The sequence below is a fragment of the Furipterus horrens genome, unplaced genomic scaffold (genome assembly GCF_987537825.1).
Source record: "Furipterus horrens unplaced genomic scaffold, mFurHor1.1.pri manual_scaffold_4, whole genome shotgun sequence".
NCBI classification, from domain to species: Eukaryota; Metazoa; Chordata; class Mammalia; order Chiroptera; family Furipteridae; genus Furipterus; species Furipterus horrens.
Window position 1 is genome coordinate 139,011,126 of NW_028327174.1, and position 25,423 is coordinate 139,036,548.

A 25,423-nucleotide genomic window follows, 5' to 3' on the forward strand; every position below is an offset into this window, starting at 1 on the left:
TGGGTTGAGCTGAGAGGATGCTGAGAACGAACAATGTTTCTTCCCATCTCTAGAAGAATCTTAAGTTCTATTTAAAAATATTGTGCTGCTGAGTGATAAATCCAATGATCCAGGTACAGCAATGCTATTTGAGGGATTGAGTGGACCACAGGATAAATTAGGAATATCCCTTTAGAGATCAAGTTTGATAAATAAGACTGACAGAGGGTTTCAGTCAGCTTCTCTAGGTTATTCTGAAGTTTAAAAAATCTTCGTAATGACATCAACCATCAGTTTTTCATGCCATTTCTTTCTTAGCTTTCTTTATAGAGATAAAAAGTTAGTGATTTTCATAGAGAAGAAATAACCGAGATTTAATAATTCTCTCAATTTCACATCAGTGTCATTCTTCCATTATATCACAAAACTGAAATTATTACGATTAAAAGAACATGTTCAACAGTCTCTTTAATCTGAAAATTTGTCTATCTAATCTTCAATCTATAAATATGGATTTTTTAAAAATCTACACTGATTCTCACAAAATGTTAAGGATATTATTTTTAGTGTGATTTTTTTTGTACTTTTCTGTACTCTATTTTTTTTATAATTCACATGTATCATTATATTAAAATTATGTACTCATTTTGTTTATCATATACATGTAAACAAAAATAAAGAATAGTAATATTAATTTCAAAGGAATTAGAACACAAGACAAAGATTTACACACAAAAAAATAAAAAGTAAAATTCACAGTAAAAATGAGAGAACTATGAACACTTTACCCATCAAATCAGAGCACATCAAAGCATGTAGAGCAAAACTGTAATAAAAGAAAAATCAGATGGAAACTATATTGGAAAGAAGGACTCCATTTAAAATAGAAACAAAAACATGAACTTACTAGAAATAAATTTTAAAAAGAAATGTCAAAAGCCCATATGAGAAACAACATAAAACATTTTGTAAGGACACAAAGGTACCAAAACAAATAGAATTGCATACCATACTCTAAGATATGAAAACTGACATAAGGATATCAATTCTCTTTATGTTTACTTGTAAATTTGACATTCTAATAAAATCCACAACAAAAAATAAGTAAGTTTACTCTTAAGTTTATACAGAAAAACTAATAAGCATTAAGTGTCCAGAAAAGCTCTAACAAGAGCAGTAATGGAGAATGTGCCACATATTTTCCTATCCAGTCATCTCTACCCTACTCTCTAGTACTCTAGCCTAAGAGTCAGCCTCTGCAGACTGCACTACTGTGGCTCCTAGTCCTCTGAGTTTGACTGACTTGGATTAGTTCGAAGTGCTAGCCTATATGATAAGAATGTAAAGGAGAAAGAGGTCCAAGTATTTCTTTCCCTAGCTCTCTCTCAGCTGAGCCACAGTTGGCAGAGCCTCTGTTCTTCTAAGAAAAATTGTCCTATTAGCTTCCTTGCCCCTTCTGGTCTAGGGGTAGTAATGGTTTCCTGTTATTGATAACGTGAATCTCAATATCTATTTGAAGAAAATTGACATTTTATCATACTGAGTCTTCCTAACTGTGAACTTTATATATCCCTGCATATATTAAACCTTTTGTTGCTCTCAATAATGTTTTATAGTTCTCTGTATAAAGGTAATAGACATTTTTAATTATACTCTTCATATTTTCAGTCATATTGTAAATTATGTTATTTTAAGTACATTTCCTAACATTTTGGTGGCAAAAAAGTGCACTTGAATTTTATACACTGACTTATATCTATCAAGTGTGCTAAATACACTTATTAAACAATGTTTCTATTAAGTATTTTTAATTTTCTATGGCTTAAAAATAATTATACCATGAGTGAATAAGCTTACCAGTCTATCATATATTAAGTTTATACTTTTTCTCATCCCTATGATATGATGATTTAAAATGTGACAAAATGAATTTTTGCTTGGGTAACAGATTCATATATATACATGAACTGTTATACAAAAAAAATTCCTGCCCCAATATTTTATATATATATATAAATACACACACATATATATATACACACACATATATATAGTCTTTCAATATGCTACATATATGAAAATATATAAATATATAATATGTATGTATAATATTGTAATTATATATGATACATTATATATTAACTATAATTATATGGGTCAGATATAAATACACTACATACATAATATATATAGTAGTAGTTGAGAGGATAAAATTGTGCTTAGGTATATAATAAACTTTGTACACACACATACATGTGTACATGCATATATATACATGACATGTATATGTTTATGTGTGTATATATATTTAAATATTTATTATTTATTCTAACACTATTTTCTGATAAAGGTAATTACAAATCATAGTTTAAAATCTTTCAAAATGCTTAAAAACAAGTTTTACAGGTAATTCTACTTTATAGAGAGCACTACAAAATTAACTATTTTGATATAAAATTTTATTTCACAAACTAAAAGTATTTGGAACATTAAAATAAAGTCAAAATGGATTTTTCATTATTTTTATTATAACAGTAATAAATATTATATAATACATAGCTAGGAATTTAAAAAGGAAACAATAAATGAATGCATTATCCTTGTTAAAAACTGAAACAAGGCTACTCTTGGAGCATGCCTTAGCCAATCCTGTGAAGCCCCTGGTTCTCCCCAGTCAACTATTCCCGATTTGGTATATATATAATTCCAGAGAGTGACAATGCACAAACATATGTACCCATGGAAGACATATTTTTGTTATTGTGGGGTATTAATAATAAACATAAATTCTGCCATTCTGAATAACTAATGACATTTCTATAATATTAAATTCAAAACTGAATAGGAATATACTTGCCTGACCAGGGTAATATCCATATCCTTCTGGATAAGTTCAGTCTGTTTATTAGTCAACTGTAATGATAGAGCATTATATTTGCTCTGTGAAACTTCAATTTCTTTCCTTGCTTCAATTAAATTGTCTTCAAAGGCCTACAATTAGAACACATAAAGATCAAATATTATACATATCAAATAAATAAAATAAAATGTCTGTTATATTTAACTACTTAATCTACAAAATGACAGTAAAAATAAGTAGTGTTTTAAATTTCATTTTTTGTTTTCACTTTATTAAAAAATTTTTCAATACAAGCAATAACTTTTATAGCAGTCATAGGTACTTTTTTCAGAAACTGATAAAGTATCATAGCTTCCCTATGTGAAAATTAACGATTTGAAGCAAATAAACTTGAAAGTCTATGTAGAAATTTACTTATTAAAATTAAAAAAGAAATTATTGTATAATATAAAAGTTAATTCCATGTACAAGAAAATGAGCTCATTTACCTAAATATTAACCAGGAAAAATGGCAGCTATTTCATTATTTACTCTATTTTAAATACACTCAGAGAAGAAAAGATATTAAAATAATTTTACAATGTTTGAGATTCAGATCATGCTGAGTTCTCTCAATGTAGTAAAATTTCACCTATAGTTCTTCAAAGTTGGTCTTTTCCTCCTGGTAAGTCTCCAAATATTTTTCCATTTAAAAACAATTTAAAAGCTGATGCTATTTTTTCAAAAATATTTTCTCAAAACTATATTATAAAATTAATTTTAATTATTTCACAAAGTCTTATATAAATTTTATATTGAAAAATAGAGTAAGCCCACATAAACACAATATAATCATTATTTCCAAAAATGAGCACCAGGTTTTAGGTCAAGCACTACAAATCTACCCTAGCCAATCTCCGAAACTTCATATATTCACACCGTAGTAGCTAGGGTAATCTTTTAAAAATAAAAATGTTGGCTTTCAGCCAAGATAGCACTGTGAGTACTTCCTAAGTTCCCATTTTTATAAAAAGAGGAATGACAGAGAGATGTACAGATATATCCAGCTTTCCAAAAGTTCACATTATGCCACTTTACTTTTACAAAAGACCTATATTAGTACCTGTTTTCACTAACTCAAGAAAAACCAAAAGATTATCTTCACTTTCTATGAAAAAAGCTGTTACCACACTAACATAGTTTTTCAGAAAAGTGAAGTGGCATAATGAAAACTTTCTAAAAGTGGGACTACACTTTCTCTGTCCTTCCATTCTAAATAATAGCTTTCCTGGATAGAGTAATCTTGGTTGTAGGTCCTTGCTTTTCATCACATTGAATACTTCTTGCCAGCCCTTCTTGCCTGTAAAGTGTCTTTTGAGAAATCAGCTGAGAGTCTTATAGGCAATCCTTTGTAGTAACTCTCTGCTTTTCTCTTGCTGCTTTTAAGATTCTCTTTATCTTTCACCTTTGGCATTTTTAGTATGATGAGTCTTGGTGTGGTCCTCTTGGGTCTAGATTGTTTGGGACTCTCTGTGCTTCCTAGACTTGCATGTCTATTTCCTTCGCCAAATTTGGGACATTTCCCTTCATTTTTTCACATAACCTTTCAATTTCTTGCTCATTCTCTTCTCTTTCTGGCACCCCTATGACTCAGATATTGGTACATTTAAAGTTGTCCCAGAGGTTCCTAAGCCTCTCCTCATTTTTTAAAATTCTTGTTTCTTCATTCTGTACTGGTTGACTGTTTTTTTCTTCCTATGTTTCACCTCATTGAATTGAACCTCGGTTTCCATCCCTTCACCATTGGTTTTGTGTGGATTTTCCTTCATTTCATTTAGCATAGCCTTCGCTTCTTTCCTTATGTGTTCGCCATTCTTAAGCATATCTGTCAAGTCTGTGAGCATCTTTATCACCAGTGTTTTGAACTTTGTGTCTGTTAGGTTGGCTATCTCCTCATCACTTAGTTCTCCCACTGGAACCTTGATCCATTCCCTATTTGGGGCCATACTTCTCTGTCTCCTCATCTTGACAGGCTCCTGTGTTTGTTTGCCTCTGTGTCTTAGACAGAGCTGTCGCACCTGTTACGTTGTAAGGGACTGACCCTTAGGTATTCGTCAGTACAGGGCGACCCGTTTCACCACGTTGTGGCATTGTGTGGGGGGGAGGGGTCTGAGAGGGAACAATGCTGCTTGCTCAGCACTTGCCCCTTATCCTGGTACTTCTCCCACTTTCATATGGGCCTCGTGCCTCTCTAGCTGTTGCCCTGGTAGTTGTATCCAGAGTCGGTGGCTTTGTAGACATTCTAGGACCATAGGGCCCTTTAAACAAGCAGACTCTACTGAGAGACTGGCAGTTTCTGCCTTCACCCCAGCCCCCACTGGTTTCCACAATCAGAAGCAATGAGGTTTTATTTTCCCCAGCTCTGGGACTGTGAGCTCTATGGTCTGGTCTGGTGCTGGGAGCACTCCCCAGGTGTCCCACCCAACTTTTTTAAATGTTTGACTGTGCTTTCCACTGGACTGCTGTTACCACTGCTGCTATTGCCACACCATATCCTCTCCGCCCCAGCTCTGCCCCTCGTACCTATCTGGATGAGTATTTCTTCTTTATATCTTTCTTTGTTGGACTTCCATGCAGCTCAGTTTTCTAGAACTTCTGGTTGTCTCTAGTTTTGAGGTAATTGTACTCCTTCTTAGTTGTGGAAGGAGACACAGCGTGTCTATCTAGGACTCCATCTTGGCCAGAAATCCCAAACTTACTATATTTTAATAGCTATATATATGTGTGTGTGTGTGTGTGTGTGTGTGTGTGTGTGTGTGTACTACATTATATATTTTTTAAATAATTTTTTTAATAATCACCCAAGGAATTGTTCACTGATCTTAGAGAGAAAGAAAGGGAGAGAGGAAGAGAGATAAAGGAATATCAATGTGAGAGAGATTGATCAATTGCTGACCACAGATCAAACCCACAACCCAGGCATGTGCCCCCACCAGAAATTGAACCTGCAACCTTTTTGGTATACGGGACGATGCTACAACCAACTGAGCAGTCCAACCAGGGCTTATGTTATATATTCTTTTTATGTGTGCATACATAAGGGACTATCATATTTTTGCTAGCACTAATATCCATTTCTGGCCTTCTCAACACGTATGGAAAATAGAAACCTGAAATATGATGGACAAAAGATGAACTAAAGCATTCCTAAAACAGAGAAAGTCACCCCCAAAAAGTATGATTTTGAAAGACACTGATCGAAAGCATATAAGAATATTATGAAGAATGACTGCACTTTTATATTCTATGAAATAAAATTTTACTATGAATAGGCTTTCTTAAGCCAAAGAAAACACCACCTTCAAAACACATGAGTATTTTTTAACTGTCTTGTGTTTTTTTAACATTCTATTTTGTAAGGCCTTAAAAATAGTCTAAAAATATATTACAATAAATTCTAGTTATATTTACAAATTTAAGCTCTAACTGAAAAAAAGTAAAAACTCATGATTCAAAATGTTTTTAACACGTTTTATTTCAAAATGCAATATCCTTTATTTTTTAATGATTACATTTTAGATAACTATTTGAAGTCAGTTTCCTGCTTTGCAACATCAATTTTTTAAAAGCTGTGGGTCTTAAGTGAAGGAATATAAATTAATGCTAGTCCCCGCTGGTGGATTTGAATAGATAAGTTATTACTTAAAAAAAATAACATGTAATAAGCATCCTATAAGAAGTTAGATCCAAAATAACAGCATGAATTCCATTCTCAATGCATACCTTTATTTTTGCATCAATGCTATATTTTTCTTTTCTCCAATGTGCTTCCTGCTTCTTCAGTTTCTCCAGGTCATTTACCAGGTCAGCGCAGCGGGTACTTAATTTCTCATTTTCCTCTTCCAGATTTTTTATAACCAGTCTGTTTTGCTCTTCCTTATTCTGCACACTCTCTTTAGTGTCCTGCAGAAGAGTACCACAGGGCCAATAACAAACAAAAAAAAAAAATGGTGAGAACTAATCAGCAAATATAAACTGTGCAGTTTTACCCTCACAGCAGCTTCTTCTATATTTGATAGCCAAGGTCACCTGTATACTTTTACTGGCCTCTTTTCATGGCAGGTGGATGGGTCATATTTTTTCACTGGATGACAGCTTTGATGAGTACACATTTGCAAAGAGCCCATTAATTGATCAAGCTGCCTTTGATGCTGTCCCCAGCTATTTTTGAGACCCACATAGACATATCCTCCCAGACCTGGGTTTTATCAATTAATAATGCCAGTCCCATCAGAATCTAATTACAAGAAGCCACATATTCACACTCCTACTTTCTTAGCTCCATTTCCATCATTAACTATTTATCTGAAAGTTATACAGCTTGGAGTATTAGCTTTAAAGCATCTTTCTCAGAGTTTTTGCATGTGAGAAAACTGTGTGGCGCAGCAGGGCCTAAGGCAATTTTTCCTCCAAGCTTGTCACTTTCTGTGCCACAAAAGCTGACAAAGCTTAAAGTATGACTTCAAAGCAATAGTGCTATAAAACTATGTACAAGTCAACACACCTTAACTTCTTGCCTTTTATCTTTAAATTTCTTCTGCAAGTCGCCGAATTCTTCCCTTAAGAAAGCATTTTCTTCATCTACTGCAATCTTCCGTTTTAGAAGGTCGTTTATGTCCCGTTTCAATCCCAATTCGCTCTACAAAAATAAAGCAATGAATACATAAATTCATAAATGCTACTGGTGAGCTAGTATTTCTTTAAAAATTATTTTATTAAGAAAGATTCAGATCTTGATTAAAATATAAGGATTAACTAGCTTTTTATAATAACAATACTCATTTCCTTCTTGTGATATGCACATAATTTTTTAACTAAACTGTACAAATATGGTACCAATTTATTAGTTTAAGATGAACACATAAAAACTGGATACCAAAAAGTAAGCCACATTCAGAAAGCAAACATTTTATGAAACATTTTAATTAAGGAAAATGAATATTAGCTAAAAAAACTATTACCCTTTTGAGGTACCCTTTGAAAGAGAATATTTTTCAGAGAAACAATTATTGTTTTTTTTGGCAATTTGGTACCAAAAATATCTTGCTCCATTGAAAGAATATTCAGAATATTGTAACTGCCACAATTTTTAACTGAATATTATTCTTACCTGCCAGAGATACCTAAGTGATATCTAATTGAAGGATGTCTCCATGACTCAATCCTTAGTTTCTCATTTCTCTCCTTATAGCTTTTCCCCCAGAAAATGCACCCACTCTCTTAGTTTATGGTCTCATCTGTGAAAGACTACATAATCCATAATACAGCCCTGACTCTCTCTCAATCACCAATCCCACATTTCCAACTTTCTATACAAAGTTCAACTTGGATTATCTGCTGCCACCTCAAACTAACACAATAAAACTGAAATCTATACTCTGATACTATCTCTCTTAAACTTCTTCAAGTTTGGTCAAGCCATCCATTTTTCTCAATTAAAAGGTATGAAGGCCTATTATCTGGCTATGCACACTTTTTTAAAGCCTCCAAGTCATCCTTAACAGCATCCTTCCCTCAAGCCAAATCCACCTGTCCAACCAAGAAGCAGACACATTGAGATATAAACACACTGTTTTCTTACTAAGTAATATACTCGGTAGAAACCCCTGACCTTTATTCCATCTCTTACCAATCACGATGTTCATCTAATCATTAAAACTCAATTTATTTTGTATTCTCATTTTTACTTCTAATAAACACTTCCAAAGGACTTGAGGATGAACTTAAAAGATTCGGAGATAGGACTTTTTTTTAAGTTTAAAGAATAAAATGAGGGTATCTCCTATATTCTAATTTCTTAAAGCTATAATGTTAATTGATTTTATTTTACCTCTACTTAAAAGTATTTTAAACAATAAATACAGTCATGGAGCACTTAAGAATGAGAATATGTTCTGAAAAATGCATCATAAGGTGATTTCATTTTTTGTGTGAATATCATAACAAACTTAGATGGTATAGTCTACTACTATAATTGTATGTGCTATACCTTTATATGATTTGCAGTGTAGTAGGTGTGTTTACATAAGCATCACCAGAAACACGTAATGCACTGTGCTACCACATTATGATGGCTATGACAAAATTCCTAGGCAACGGGAATTTTTCAGCTCAATTATAATTATATGGGACCTCTGTAGTATATGCGGTCCTCTGTTGACATAAAGGTCATTATGTGATGTATGACTGTACATACAAAAATAATCAGTGGGTAAGTGCATAAGATATTAAGAAAAATAAAAAAAGCAGCCCTGTATCCACAGCCATCCAACTAAAAAAACACTCTACCATTATCCTTAAAGTCTCGTGTATGTTCCTTGAACCTCTTAACAGGGGTAAGCGCTGTCTTGGAACTTTGGTTCTAAACTCTCTCTTGTTTTTCCTTATAGTTTGAAGACATATATATTCTCTATTCAACGTATTGTAGTTTAGCTTATATTTGAATTTAATATAAATTCATACTACACATATTCTGTGGCATGCTAGTTTTGCTCAATATACATTACATTCTCAAATCCATCCATATTGATAGATGTACCTATGGTTCAACTACCTTGGAGTATAATATTATTCCATTATGTAAATATACCATTATATATTTATCAATCTATTATCAGTGCATATTTCAGCTGCTTCCCATTTCATGTGTGTATACTGGATCATGAAGTAAAATGTATTTTTTTTCTGTGTGAGGATTGTATTAATAAAATTTTGAAAAGCAATGCTCTAGGTTACATATACTCAGAAGTGAAATTGCTAAGTCATAGCTTAAATGCACTTCAGAGTTCTCAATAGCTCCACATCTGCTACAACACTTGACTCCTAGGCTTGTTAATTTTTACAAATCCAGTATATATAAATGACACCTCAACATAGTTTTTATTGCTGTTTCCTATGTGCCTGACATCAATCAACCAGCATAAAAATAGATCCATAAATATGGCCCATCTACAGTTCATAGCCCATTTTTCTATTTTCATCTAAATCCTATCCTCCTTCAAACTCAATTTTTACATCCTCCATGAACCTTTTCCAACTATCACAGTAATTTGGACCATTTTTAAATTTCTGTATTGCCTACCTTATTCATCTGACACATAACATACTACCTAGTCTTGCTAATTTTTCCTCTATGTACACGTATTGTCTCTCAAACCAGATTATTAAATTATAAATTCAATGAACTTAATTTTTAAATAAAAACACATAATACAGTGGGAAGTTGGTTAACAAAAACTATCATATTCTGGTAATTAGTTTGATAAATTTGATATTATATTATATTATCTTTTAAAGTAATGAATTAGAATAGTTGGTAAATTAAGCCCTTAAAGATTTGTGAAATTTTGTATAGTTCAACATATTTTTCTAATAAAATATACCCTCAATGCTCCACTTTAAATTATAAAAGCACAGATATTTATATAGTTAATTTTATAATTTAGCTTTATGAAACTTTTTCAATAAACTTTCCTAAATAGAGTACATTCTTAATGGTCTGGCTGGACTTAATACTAAAATAGCAAGTAGAACTCAGAGGAACCATAAAGCAAAAAGGGTGACAAGAGAAAGTATGTCTAGAACAAATAATTTATTATGAATAAGCCATGAAATGAATAATTCACATCATGGTCAAAGAAGTCTACAGAGTAAGAAGAGAATGATAGTGAGTATGAAGCAGGAAAAAAAGGGCAGGGGGCAGCAGCATAAAGCCTAAAACTCTATCAGGCAATATTTGAGCATAGTTAATTTATTATTTATATGACCTACTTTCAAATAGACAAGAAAGTTTTAATACAAACAGATAAGTAATAAAACCACAACTAAAACAATACTAAGTGGAGAAAGAGAAAGGGGTAAGAGAACTAATTGTAATTGAAGACCAAAACTTATTTTTAAGTTTCCAAGAAGGTAAGGAAACAGAAAAAGATAATGTTAAAGAGCAATCATCATCTAATTAAATACAATACATAGGTTACTAGCAGAGTCATGTTATCTAATGCAATACTAGAAGGGGGATTTATTATATGACTTATTTTATAACTAACAGTGACAAAGCTAAAGAATAATCTTACCAAAAAAAGTTATATGACAATTTTACACTATTATCAATAAAACACATTATCATATTAGACTGCACTTCTACAATTTTTGTGCAACCAGCTGAAAACACAGTGTGTAACTTTCTAGTCCTAGTATGTGTGTGTTAACTTTCTAGTAATTTAAGACTTACATAACTTAAAGGGGTTGTCATATGTTAACTGTTACTCTATTCCATGGGCTACAAGTTCTGAAAATTAAGAGCTATTTAATATTTCTCAGTGGAACAACAAAACACAATGGAGGGAATTCCTGGTTTCCAACCAGCATGTAAGGAACTTGGAAGTCATCTCTCCTATTCACACAACATTAAAAAAAGCTGAAGAATCTGAAAATCAACAATTCTTCTTAGCTGCATCAGAGAAATGAGGTCATAGGGCAAACTACTGTTCCCAAAACAGGTCAGATAGAATCACAATTTCCCAGAGCAGAAATCCAGGAGAAAACTTCATGGGAACCAGTACTGGGATAAGAAAAACCTAATCTGTAAGATCAAAGTTCTCATGACCCTATAACTGTCTAGGAAGGAAAATAGTCAAAAGCCAGAAGACAATAGTTGCCAAAAAGAACATCCATTTAACCCAGAAAAAATCATAGGTAATTTAGCCCATAAGGAGCAATTGGGTACAAAATGAATTTAAATATATTATATCATGATACAGGCCATTCTTTCAATAAGTTTCTTGCACCTTTATTTTCAAGATGTTTATTCCTTGAAAATGGTTCCTAGAAGTACCAACCACGTGAATTTTTGCAGTGATAATATATTGGTTGTATAAATTATATGTAATGTTATACTTATATTGTCAGTATATTATATATATTTATTACACAAAATTATATATAATAGTATAATTTACTGATTATACAAAAAAGATAACATTGTACTAATTCAAAAACACAAACTTTCAAAAGATCAAATAGAACCATCTGAAAATTTAGTTTCAGAAGTGAATGATAATTACTAAAAATAAAAGGAAAAACTCAATAAAACTATGAATAGCTAGATACTACTATAAAACTCTAACACCATCTTAAGAGTTTAATGTATGAATAACACAGCCTATCAATTCAGGAAACAATAAGTTACAAGCAAAGTACAATAATAAAGAATAATCCAACTATAGTAGTTTCAAAATAGTAATGGTTTGACATAATGATATTCTTATTGATATTCTTATTGAACATTATTGTAAAAATAATTTAAAATAATAAAAATCTACTTACTGAAACAAATATAGTATTTTAAGTATTTTCTATCATAACACTAACCTGTTCCAGTTCTTGTATTTTAGCATCCTTGACTTGCAGAATTTCTAAAACTTTTCTGTCTTTAGCTTCAGATTTCTGTTTTTCTCTAGAAACAAAATATATATACATATATATATATATATATACACACACACACATTGAGAGTTTATTAGCCATAATTGCTGGCTAATCCTTTAAATTTTCACATCTGATAATAACTATCACTTTAAAATACAGAAAATTAAGTTATCTGGGGTTGACAGCTCTTTCTGAATTAATCAGAAACCATATGGCAAGTGATGACAACAACTTAGAACTGCTCGCAACTAAAACAACTTCATATTTAAAAAGTTGTTTCCAAATTTAGATGCATGATAAAAATATTTTAAACATGTTTAATCTTCATTAACATAACCATTATATCATTAATTTAAAATAATACATAAATATGTCTTGTTAACACATTATATAGGAAATTATATTAAGAATGAAATATGTATCATTAAGTAAAAGCCTCAAAAAGGAGTTAGAGACTTACTAACAACCAACATTAAATAAATGGGGGAGAAATATATTGGACATCTATTTACATTTTTAATTTTTAAAATAGGTAAAAATAAATAGAAATATGTCTCTAAATCATTCATGATTCACAAAGTGTACAGGTAAAGAAAAAAGAAAGAACCTTACTTGAGAAAGAGTGAAATGAAGTAAAGACCTTACAAGACACAGAGGGATATCAGAATGCAATCAGAAAAGAACATGCTGGTTGTAAGAGATAAATTCAGACAGTACATTTAAAAAATTTAGACTTCCAATAAATTAGCATAGTAATTTCATACTCTGAGGCTCTTAGGTATTCTCTAAATTTATAGCATTAATAGAACAACATAGAAGAAACAAATTGAGACACAGCCACATTTCTGAGGATCACAAACTAAACAGATGATGCAGGCTAAGGTGGAAAGAGTTTGGTTCCTGAGGATAACAGGAAATAAGTGTCCTGCTCAATTTGTAGAAGCATAGCAAGGCTCATTGTTTGAAACCAGAGACTGAGGTGGGGCTCCCAAATTCTGAAAGGATGAAAAAGCTTCCACCCATCCTTGTCTGGAACTAAGTCTTATTTATATGAAAGTCTAGAATGGCAAAAGCTTATAGATATAGCATCCCAATTAGGAGCTGAGCCAAAATACCCTGTGGCTCGGGTACTAAATATAGCAAATCCTCTGTGTCACTGTTGGCTAAGAGCCACAAACTACCAACACAAATCCTATCTCAGAATGGGGGAATGGGATGAGGGTAACTATTTAGTGGCAAACATATATTTTCTAGAGAGAAAAAGGCTTTAGACAAGGAAGGGTAGTGAGGAAAGAGGAGGAAGAGAACAATAAAAGCAACCCTCGCACTCAAGATGTGTCCACAAACAAAAAAAAAATCCAAAGTATATGAAGAAAAGACATACTCTACACCCCCACGCACAACACATGTACACACTAACTCAATAAACAGAAAAAGTAATCATATACAAAATGAAAATAACAGAACACACTGAAAAAAATTGGAATAAGTATCTTTAAAGACATAATGACTAAAATGAGACTGAACAATAAACAAAGCAGGTGGGTCTTAAATATATCTATTAAAAATCTTGAAAATAAAAATATAATCACTGAATCAGTTTGGGTTAAACTCAAATCTAGATGTAAAATGGCAATTAGTGAAACAGATAATATTGATGAGCAATTCATCCAGAACACTACATAAAAAGTGGATGAGATTAAAAATATAAAAACACATGCAACTTTCATTAGGAAATTCCAATATATGCTTAAAGAGTTCCAGAAGTAGATAATGGTAAAATAAAATAAAATATAAAGCATTATTTTTAGACGCATCTGCTGAGAATGGTTTAGAATTAAACAGAGTTCTCAGATTGAAAGATATCTACTTATATGATAGACACTGTACTAGGGACTAGGAACTAGACACTGCAGCGAACAAAATAACGCAAAGGGTTGCCTTTATGGAATTAACATTCTAGTTCATGCATCCTGAAAACAAATGATAAATAACTGAACACACAGTACGTCAACTGGCTATAAGTATAATAAAAAAATAAACTAGGGTAACAAGGAAAAAGATGCCTAGTCTTGGAAAACTGAGGAGTAAAAGGAAAGGCATTGCTATGTTTTACAGGATAATTAACAAATGTTCTAGTAGAGACTTAAAGGAAAAAAGTGAGAGTCATAGAGCTCTCAAGGAAGTTTTCCAGACCATAGAACCAGCAACAAGTAGATAAGAGCATAATTGGTACATTCAAAGAATAGCAAAAAAGTAAATTTATCTCCCCTTGTATGGACAAGGGGAAAATGGTAGCTGAGGACAGAGAGATCACTGTGAATAAAGTAATATATGGCCTTTTAAGCCTTATGCACATTTAATCTGACTCTCAGTAAAATGGGTAGACAGAGAATAGGTTTGAGGAGAGACAAAAATAATACAAATTATTATTTTATGAATTATCATACTGACTCTTGGGTTGAGAAGACTCTAGAGGTCAAGAGTAGAAACAGAGACCAGTTTGGAAGCAACTGAAATACCTGGGTGAGAAATAAAGATGAATTGGACAAAATAGGTAGGTATAGTAATATTGAGAAGCAATAAAATTCTTCATACTTTGAAGATAGAGTTTACAGGATTTCTTGATATGAAATGTAAAAGAAAAAAAGAAATCAAGAATATTTCCAAGGCTTTTATTTGAGCAACTGGAAGAATGGAGTAGACATTGTCTGAGATATAGAGTATGATAATGAGGGACATTAAAATTTGGGATTTGGACATGTTACATTTGAGATGCCTATTCAACATCCAAGATGTAGTTGGATAAACAAGTATAGAATCAGTCAAGAAGTTAAGACTAAAGATAAAACTTCAAGTTATCCAAACACATTTAAGGCCATAGTTAATGGGATCACATAGGTAGTGATTTTGGATAGACAAGCCTGAAAACTGAATCTGGCGTCACTCCAAAATTAATAGGTTAGTAAGATAAGAAAAAAAAAACAGCACGTAATAAGAAGGATAAGCAATGACGTAAGAGGAAAATCAAGAGAGAAACTAAGTGAATAAGTGTTTCTAGAAGAAAGGAATCAATTGTGCAAATGCTATAAACATGTTAAAGAAGATAAAGATTGAGAAGTGACTGCTGGAATTAACAATGCTGAGGTCACTGGTGACTTTGGCAACAGCTGTTTCAGGAGAATGGTGGGTATGAAAGCCTAACTGGAGTGAGTTCGAGAGAGAAAAAATGGAGATAGTAAAAACTGCTCTTCAGATGAATTTTGCAGTAAAAAGGAACACAGGAACAGAATAGTAGATGAAGAGAAATATGAAATCAAAACACTTAAGAGGAAGATAAATAATAGCATGTGTATATATTGACATGGCCCTGGCTGGTTTAGCTCAGTGGGTTGAGCGTCGGCCTGCGAGCTAAGTGTCGCTGGTTCGATCTTCCAGTCAGGGCACATCAGAGAAGGAAAACTCTGACTCCAAAAAACCTCCGCTGCCTTGCGGCATACCTCTTCAGGGGAAAGGCTAAGGGAGTAAACCCCGACAGAAAATCCGGAGCCGGAGTCCCTAAGGCGGTTCGACGTTGTAGTCAACACCGGCAACTCCTGCGGCGCACCTGAAGCCAAGCTGTATTGACTCCGTCTTTCCCTTGGACCCTTCAGCTGCGAAGAGAGGGGGGGTCTGCTGCATGGGCAACAGCAGACCCTCCATATCACCCTGCCCAGGCTCTGTAGCTTCAGCTTCACTGGAGAGGACACTCCAGCGTCATCGCAAGATGTCGATTCAACACGGGAGGAGACAGATACCGTGTCACTCCCAAGTCGGACTGCACAGCCATTCTCGGCGGTGCAGATAGACTCTTAAGAAGCTACACCATCGTCTCTCGAGACGGACGGCTGCCGACGATATATTGACAGAAATAATTCAGGACAATAAGAGATACTGATGACACATGAGAGAGAAGGGAGAACTGCAGGGTCCCTGAGGCTTTAGCACACACATAAAGAGTTTGTTAGGCCTTACATAAGAGTATGAACAGTTCTCCCAAATAAATAAAAAGAAAAAATGAGAGTATAGATTCAGATATATTGGTAGATGTGGTTATGGAAGCAACATAATCTCTCAGAATTCTAAGAGCTCCTATTTTCTCAACAGTTTGGTTGAGAGTTTAGCTAAGCTACTCCATGGTATTGCTGCCTAGGTATTCATTTGGTTTGTCCAAGCAGCCTGCAGTGACCTTAAACTAACACTAGCCCCTCAATGCAAGGTAAGCTCTACTCAGCAGACCACAAAGTCAAAGCAAATTTAAGTTCCTGAAACAACTTTCCCAACAGCCTTTGTGATCAACAGTCTCCTCTGCCTCCCAACACCTTTCTCTTTTGCATCTCAGTGAAAAACCCCCATGGGGTTTACCAAAACCCATCTCTTATGGTTTGAATTGAGCACTACTGCCTTAGCCGAAAACTCCAAAGCAATCCACCTACTAACAGTAATCAACGCATATTCCCCAGGTCCAGTCTCTCTGTGTCTGCACTCTGCTTTGACCTCCCCATGTGGCCCCTTGAGGTACTTCCTTCAGGATCTGTCAGTAATAAACTTCTCTATTTCAATTTCTCTTGTGATCTGTTCTTGAACTATGGCTCATCACCCAGCACCCTGTGCTCTAGTTAAGTGTCAATTTGACAAGTTCCTAACAGCTATCTATCAGCTGAGAGTGAGAATGAAAAACAAAATGTTTGAAGATGGCAAGAGAGTAAGTATAAAATAGTCTTCTATGATAGTGGGACAGTATATGAGCCAGAAAACAAAAATAGGATCCTTATCAGTCTAAGGACCACTGAGCTTAGTGGTTATAAATTTACATTAGACCAGCCATGTTCAGTCCTTTGGATATAGGCACGAACAGGTAGAAAGTTGGAATAAACCACATTTTACATTTTTCTAACATACTATGACTTTTTTACTGTTTGCACTTTATCCTGCTTTATTATTTTTATTTTCCATTTACCAACCATTAACAGCACATTTAATGGATAATCAAAGAACATTGTCTTCAACTGGGTTTCCTTTTTATTTGTTTCTTTTGTTTTCAGTAAAATTAAAAATTAAACATGCTTTCAAAAATTGAAATACCTTTTTTCCTAATTTGCCATCTCCTGTCCATGTATCTACCATTTTATATCTTAGTTTTTTTATTGATTTATAGAACTATTTTATATATTAAATATATTCCCTTTGCTTATTATTTGTCACTCACATATAACCTCAAATTATCACTTGAACTTTTAATTTATCAGTATAAAATCATGAGTATTGCAAAGGCATACTATATATGCCTCTGGAGAAAGTAACTTCAATTCCTAAAGAACAAGGCATAATGAGGTTTACCCTGGAACAAAGTCCCAGTTTAAAACAGCCAAGACATTAATTCCAGTAAGAAACTCCCTTTATAAGATCCTTTCTGGATATAATACGAATCTATCTCTAACCTGCCAGGAATTAGTTTAATTTACAGAGATAGAATCTAATCCATTTGCCTATAATATGCCTAAACTCCCCACTAATTTCAAAATAAATTCCTGTAGTACTTTTTAAATGAGATTGTATGCCACGAAATCCAAACAAAGCATTATTACAGCTTTCCAAATGAACTTGCTACCAGGCTGATTATCTCCTATGATACAAGTATGTAAATAACTCATGCACAGTCTAACCCAGTGGTTCTCGTAGTGTAGGTAACCAGAGAAGTAGCATCAGCATCACCTAGAAATTTGTTATTAAGGCACAATCTTCCACCTTGAAGGCAAAAACTCTCAGTGTAGAGCCCAGCAATCTGTGTTTAACAATAACAAGGTGTTATGGACTGAATGTCTTTTCATATTCATATGCTGAAGCCCTAATCCCAAAGGTGATGATATTTGAAGGTGGGACCTTTGGGACGTCATGAGGGTGGAGTCCTCATGAAAGAGATTAGTGTCCTTACATGAAGAAACATTAGAAAGATTCTCTCTCCCTCTCCCTCTCCCTCTCCCCTATCCCCCTCTGTCAAGCAAGGATACAGCAAGAAGGTAGCTGTGTGCAATAGAACTTTCACAAGGAATGAAATTGGCAGGTATGTTGGTATCAGACTTTCTAGCCTCTCAAAAAATAAATGTTTATTGTTTTATGCCACACAGTCCAGAGTATTCTGTTATAGAAGCCCAAACTAAGACACAAATCCTCAAGTGACTCTGATGCACACTAAAATCTGAAAGTCATTGAAATAATAACTGACACACTCTCAACAGATTGAACTGAGTGACATAATACTGAAAGTATAAGACATAAATGAAATGTCAACCTTCAAAAATATAACTCAGTGATATATTTTATAACCAAAAACCTCCAAAACTGAGTATTATGTTATAGCTTTAATTATTGTTTTTAATCACAATTCAAAAATCTATTTAGAGATTTGTCCAGCAGCTCCTCCTGGTGGTATAGGAAATCTAATATTTTCACAACAGGAAAATACTCCCAAGAGTTAACAGAGCTACACTATTAATACAATATTGTTCGCTCAGAATAATATGCTGAAAAGAAGTTTAAAATTTAAAACATCACCAAACTATTTGATCAATCCAATTATTATATATTCTATGTATTTACAAGACATAAAAAAGGGTTTCTAAAAAAAGAGATACTGTCAAGAAGTTGATGATGATCAATGACTGAGACAAACTCCTGTTTAGCTAATTAGAACCACTGATGTGCAATAATGATGTGAGCTAAGAATATCTGCAGACTTCTTTAGGATGAAAAATGAAGTGAAAGGGGGCTGTCAAATTTGTACAAGTTTAAAGCACCAATCACTTTCCCCAAAAGTACTACCCATTTAAACATTTAACATTGCTGCATTTACCCACATGATTTACCATGCTAACTTTTTACCATTTTTCTAAACTCAAAAATCTGAGAAATTATTCTAAATCATTAATCAACATTTTATTGTGTTATAGACCATGCCATATATTATAGAATATGACAGAATTGTATTTTCTGGGTTTGAGCCTATTTTTAATGAGATGTCAAAAATGAAATATTAGAATCTAAAAGAAACATTTAACTAAAAATGAGGCAATGATATTGGTCTGAATTAGAAAACAAAGAAAATAAAAAGCAAAACTTACTGACATGGATTATTCCTAATTAACAGATAGACAACAATGCACAAAATAAACCTGGATGGACTAATGTTTTCTTTCATTTCAGTACAGAATCTATTAAAATGTAGATTTTATACTTATGAATGGCTTTCCATTCAAACATATTCTCAATTTCCTAATAAACATCAAGATTCTAAAACAGTAAGACTGATAAAAATGAAAGTTTAGGCAAATTAAAATTATACCATTATAAAATTATTGATCCTTTTATTGACAATCTGTTTTATAATTGTTTTCCTCTTTTGAATATTCATAATAAATTACTAGAACAGTTCCTATGAATATAAGAAAACTTGGAAAAGAAAAACTTGAAGGCTTAACAAATTTTTTAAAACATATTTACTCCCCAGTAAAAACAGCTATTGAAAAAAATTCTGAATGAAAATAAATTACTAAATCAAATTATCCTAATGCATATAAAACCTTTAGCATTAAATATTTTAAAGGTCTGAGTATAGTTAAAATATCTATTTTGCTTTAATATTAGCACGTAATTTTAATAATCAGGAATTTCTAACTGTTACAAACGTCATTGAAAGCTAAAACTTGTGTTAGAATTGTTCTGGAAGAGACAGCCTGATACATGAAAAAAAATAATTTTTTTTCCTGTTTAATTAGGTAGTTCCAAATCAGAACAAAGAACAGAATAAGGCTACATCTGAATCTGAATTTGTAAATTATGGTGCAGAAATGAACTCTTCAAACAAAGAAGTAATCATTTAATAGAACATATTTTAGATTTAATATATCAGTGAATAATGTACCTCTGTTTCAGATATCCTTAGTCATTCAGCATCATTTCTAAAAATGCAAAGTTGAATCTCAAAATCTCTTCTGTTTTAGTTAAAATTAAATAACTTTAGTTGCTGATTTTCTTGTTTCTTTTCTTTTAACTATATAGCCAGATACTTCTGTATTTACAACATTTATTATCTACAACATCCATTAAAAAGTTGGAAAACTGTGTATTATATGTCCTTAATAACTGTGCAAATATTTTCCACCCAGAATCTAGAAGTCTTTTACAGTGTTCAAAAATATCAGCACTTCAGAACAGACTGTTTTAACATCTGCACATCACCAGGGATGCCCCCAAGGATTTTTAAATGATGCCTGCCTGTGCTGAATAAAGTGCTAACTTGCACCTTGCATTTCAAACTGTGTCCTGAGCAGCCATCCAGTTGGTACAACACCAGCTGAATTCCCACAGGCCACCGTTCACTCAGGCTTGACTGCAATTATCATGTCAATATTTTGTGCTCTGATATGCAGATATGCACACATGCAAGCTGCATAATACTTCCTTCTCCATAGAATGTTGACTTATGTTCAATGTTCAGGGAATTTTTAATGAAACCAGATATAAACTTTCAACAAATGAAGACAATCACAATTATTTACCTTAAAAACAAAAATTGTATTTCCATGTTACCTTCTGCAATGCATATAAAGGCTAATTTTTTTAAGTAACTACACTTTACTACAATTTGACAGTTCTTTAAAGATCTTCATAAAAGTTAAAAGACTATTTGTCAAGCTCCCTGCATCTATATAGTAAGAGTTCAAATGTGTTTCTTCATATTTTATTGCATGTTCTTTCACCTAAAACAGTATATGGGATCCAATTAAACCCTTATTAGTTCCTTTGACCACCTTCCCATTCATCCACATCTCTACCTAGGCATTTATGACTGTTGCGAGAGCTGCCTAGCAGCACTGCTGCCATATGGAAGAATTCTGGCAGCTACACTTCTGGGGTCTCCCTACCACCATGCTCCAAAATGCAACCCTTTTTCAGGCTGTGTTGGCTTAATACACATGGGACAGTGTACAACCATATAGCAGCTGTGTAACCCATGTGTTTAAAAGTTGAATGAAGCAGAAGGGAGGTTTTCCCAGTGATGAGAATATATACTATAACCTTATAACAACACCTTGCTTATTAGGAATCTAAACTTTAACTGTAAATATAAATGAGATAACCTCACAACTTCTATGAGATTTAATCATTAAACACATGTATTTAAAGGGTGTAGCATGCATACCTAAACATATAATAAATACTAAAAATCACCTTGCTTTTTTTATTTCTTTTCATGGTTGTCATTTTCCAAAATTGAGTTGTCATGTCCAGGCTAGAGGGAGAGGGGAGGAGAGGGGGACAGATAGAGAGAGATCACTAAAAACAGGAGCGTGAGTACAAAAAAAAAGTATTGAGAAGCCTATCAGATAGTAAGTATAGAATGTTACAAAAATAAAGCGAAATATGTCTGCAAGATTTATACAAATATAAGGTGTTTAGAAGTAAAAGCAAATAAGAAAGTAATCTCTGTGTAGGCTTCATTTGAAAATGTATACATGAAAAAGTATACATGTGTAAAGCCTTAACATCTTTAACTTGATATTTAGATATACTTCTAATTTAAGTATTCAAATTCAAGTATAATACACATTATTTTAAGGATTAGTAAGCTGCAAATAAAAATACAACATCAAAAATGCTGGGAGTTACTCTTGGAAGCCTAGTATTTAGAAGATACTAATAGACTTTTCTTTGTCACGACTTTACAAAAACAAGCTGAAAAAAAACTTGAACATTAACATGAGATAATGATGAGGAGTCTATATGCAGAGCACTAAGAATTGTGTATGACTCATTAGTAAAATTTGGTAAATATAAGCTATTATAATTACAGTTGTTCTATGATGTATTAAACCATGCACATAGAATTGCAAATGTGTCCTTATCATAATACTACACGAAAATATTTTTCACATAGTTCAAAATATACTTCCTTATAAAATATGCCTTTTTTAAAAAATCATTTTGAATCATAGTACAGTTTAGTTCAGTTTAGTGGGCAGATATATTTAAGGCACACTCAGGATTCTCCTTAGTCCATGTAATGGATAATGATTGATACTCTGAAACCCAACAACAGCACTAATAGTCTTAATTATTTTCCCCTTTATACCTCCATAATAAAAACCATCTTTTTCTTCTGTTTATTCATATTACTTTGTACAGTAATAATGTACTTCATTTTTATCCCATTTAATACTATGTTTTAGTATTTTATTGACTCACTGTTTCTCTTTGCATTCCACATTATTTGTAAACATGATACACAAATCAATTTATTCAATAATTTTCTATGAAACCTCTGCTGTAAATACTTTATCAAGAAAAATGTCAAATATTCCTTTATTTCACAAACATTATAAAATCAGGGTTTTTTGTTAATCAAAAAAGATTCTCCATCTTAAAGTAGAAAAATTAGTTAGGACCATGTCAGAATTCTACATAAAAGTGTAATGAACATTAGAAGAGAATGAATTAATTCCAGTACCCAGAACATGTACCAAGGCTCCCAGAGGTGCTACAGTGAGCATTCAGAGGTATTGTGAGACATGTAAAATGTCTGGGGGAGACATAGCAATACTTGATATCTTTTGGACACTGCACAGACTACTAGCTAGAGAAAGTTCTGAGTTTCAACATTAGATTGCACTACATTCCTTTCATGGCATCATAGATTTATGAAGTTGAGTTTTGACTCCTGCAGTGATAAAAGTAAAGTTGAAAGCAAAAAAGCACTGCAGGGAAAAAAAATTAAGGGTAGTACTGTCCGACTGACTCCAAACTTTGAGAACTTGTCTAGTACCTAACAATTTCACATAACCTAGAGCAAAATTATGGTTATTAAATAATAAAATTAAAATATATTTCCTTGTAATTTATATGTATATTTTAATGGCCATTAAGTTGTTAGAACAAATAATCAATGTAACACACATGTAATTCTCTTCAGTTTGAAGTAACATGAAAAAATATTACTAAAATATTAAGAGCACTACAAATTGAGAATTATTTGGGAACCTGTAAGTTAATCTTTAAAGAAAACATCCATGGACTTCTGGCCAAGATGGAGGCTTAGACGGATGCGCTAGGTCTCCCTCTACAACTAGAGAGGAATACAACTACTTCAAAACAAAGGATAACTAGAAATTCCAGAAAATAAAACTACACGGAAGCCCAACATATGAAGTTATAAACCAGCGGCGCTCTTTGGGCAGGTAGGACGAGAGAAAGGGGGCGGAGCTGTTTGCGGTAGCACCTGGGACAGCGGCGGGGAGAACAACCCCGGCTGCAGTCGAACCCCCGGCAGCTCGCGACCCCAACGCTGGGGAAAGCAGCCACCACATCGCCTTGAACAGTGAGGCCCAGGGGGGCGGGAGGACGGATCCCAGTCTCCTAGCGGAATAACTGTGTGAATCCATCTTGGACCCCCGCCCCCAAAGAAAGCGCCACAGGGCTGCGAAATAGGTCGCGGACAGGCGCCGGTCGCTGGATTGTGACGCGTACACAGGCACTGCCCCCTGCCCCCTACAGCTGGCCCAAGAAAACAAAACGCATCTGTCAAAATGAGGCAGACAACTATAGAAATCCTGGTGGCACAGCTCACCAGGCAACAGATGGAGAACCTGACAGATGAACAGATAAGAAACCTGTCAGATGATCAGTTCTGGGCCATTGTTATCAGGTGGCTTACAGAATTCACAAAAGAGCTGGAAAAAGATGAGAAAGAAGCGAAAAACACTCATAACGAAAGGAACAAAACCACATACGAGACAGATGGTGAGGAAATAAAATCCAGAGTTCATTTCAACAAACCGGAATATGGAGAAGGAACAAGCAGTCAACCAATGCAGCGAGAGGAAATGGGAAGCAACGATGAGAGGATCAGAAACCTCTGGGACAGCTATAAAAGGCCCAACATAAGAATCATTGGTTTGCCAGAGAGCGAGGAAGATGAACTAGAACTTGAAAAATTGAGTGAAAATATAATAAAGGAGAACTTCCCAGACTTGGGGAGGGAAATGGACTTGCAGGTCCAGGGGGCACAGAGAGTTCCAAAGAAGCTGGACCCAGGGAGAGCCACTCCAAGACACATTATAATCAAAATGTAGAGGATTAAAGATAAGGAGAGAATCTTAAAAGCAGCAAGAGAGAAGAAAAGAATTATGTACAAAGGGGTCCCAATTAGACTATCAGCTGACTTCTCAAGGGAGACCCTGCAGGCAAGAAGGGACTGGCAAGAAATATTCAAAGTAATGAAAATCCAAAACCTACAACCACGAATACTCTATCCAGCGAAATTGTCATTCAGAATAGAAGGACAGAGAAAGTGTTTCCAGGACAAAATAAAACTGAAAGAGTTCATTAGATCCAAACCACTGTTATATGAGATGTTAAAGGGACTGGTTTAGAAAAAGGAGGATCAAGACAATGAAATCTAAAATGAAAACTGCATCACAAGAAACAACAGAAGCTAGGGAATTGAAACAAAGGCAAACTAAACAGGCAACGAGAGTGGAAAAAGAACTTTAGGTACGGGGAACATATTGGGGGGAGGTCAACAGGGAGGGGGAATGGGGAGAGGGAGGGAGATGATATAGGCATTAAGGATCATGGTAGGAGGGAATGGAATAGACAGAGAGAGGTTGAGAAGAACTGTATGCACAACTAATGGACATGATCTAAAAGGGGGGGACAACTGGAGGGAGGGGGGCCACCGGGTGGAGGGGAGCAGAGGGAAGGGAAATTGGCACAAATGTAATATTATAATCAATAAAACACATTAAAAAAAAAAGAAAAGAAAAAAAGAAAACATCCATTATTTAAATGACTAAAGATTATAATGTGAATAGTTATTAATTATAATACATAGAATAACAGAGCTCTCTACTAAAGAGTCTCAATAGCCTACTAGTAGTTCTTAATTGCTATAATAACAACTCTACTCAGTCTCACTCAACTATAATCTTGCTGCACCCTATACCACCCTCAGCATTTCATCATATATTCCTTTTCAAGTCTAAAACTGAAGGACTGTAAGAATATAACTTGGGTAATGAG

The 25,423-nt window shown here is 33.7% G+C and overlaps 1 protein-coding gene across 3 annotated transcripts in view; it reads right to left on the reverse strand.

Annotated features, from left to right (window-relative positions):
* CNTLN (centlein) overlaps positions 1-25,423 on the reverse strand; it is a 284,539-nt gene that overhangs the window by 211,714 nt on the left and 47,402 nt on the right. For 2 of the 3 annotated variants that reach the window (XM_090274078.1, XM_090274077.1), the window contains exons 3-6: positions 12,251-12,335; positions 7,383-7,517; positions 6,602-6,781; positions 2,837-2,970 (exon numbers count right to left, since the gene is read on the reverse strand). In XM_090274078.1, the coding sequence (XP_090130204.1) occupies positions 2,837-2,970; positions 6,602-6,781; positions 7,383-7,517; positions 12,251-12,335 (534 nt within the window). The remainder of the gene's footprint in view (positions 1-2,836; positions 2,971-6,601; positions 6,782-7,382; positions 7,518-12,250; positions 12,336-25,423) is intronic. The other variant, XM_090274079.1, reaches the window with a different exon arrangement.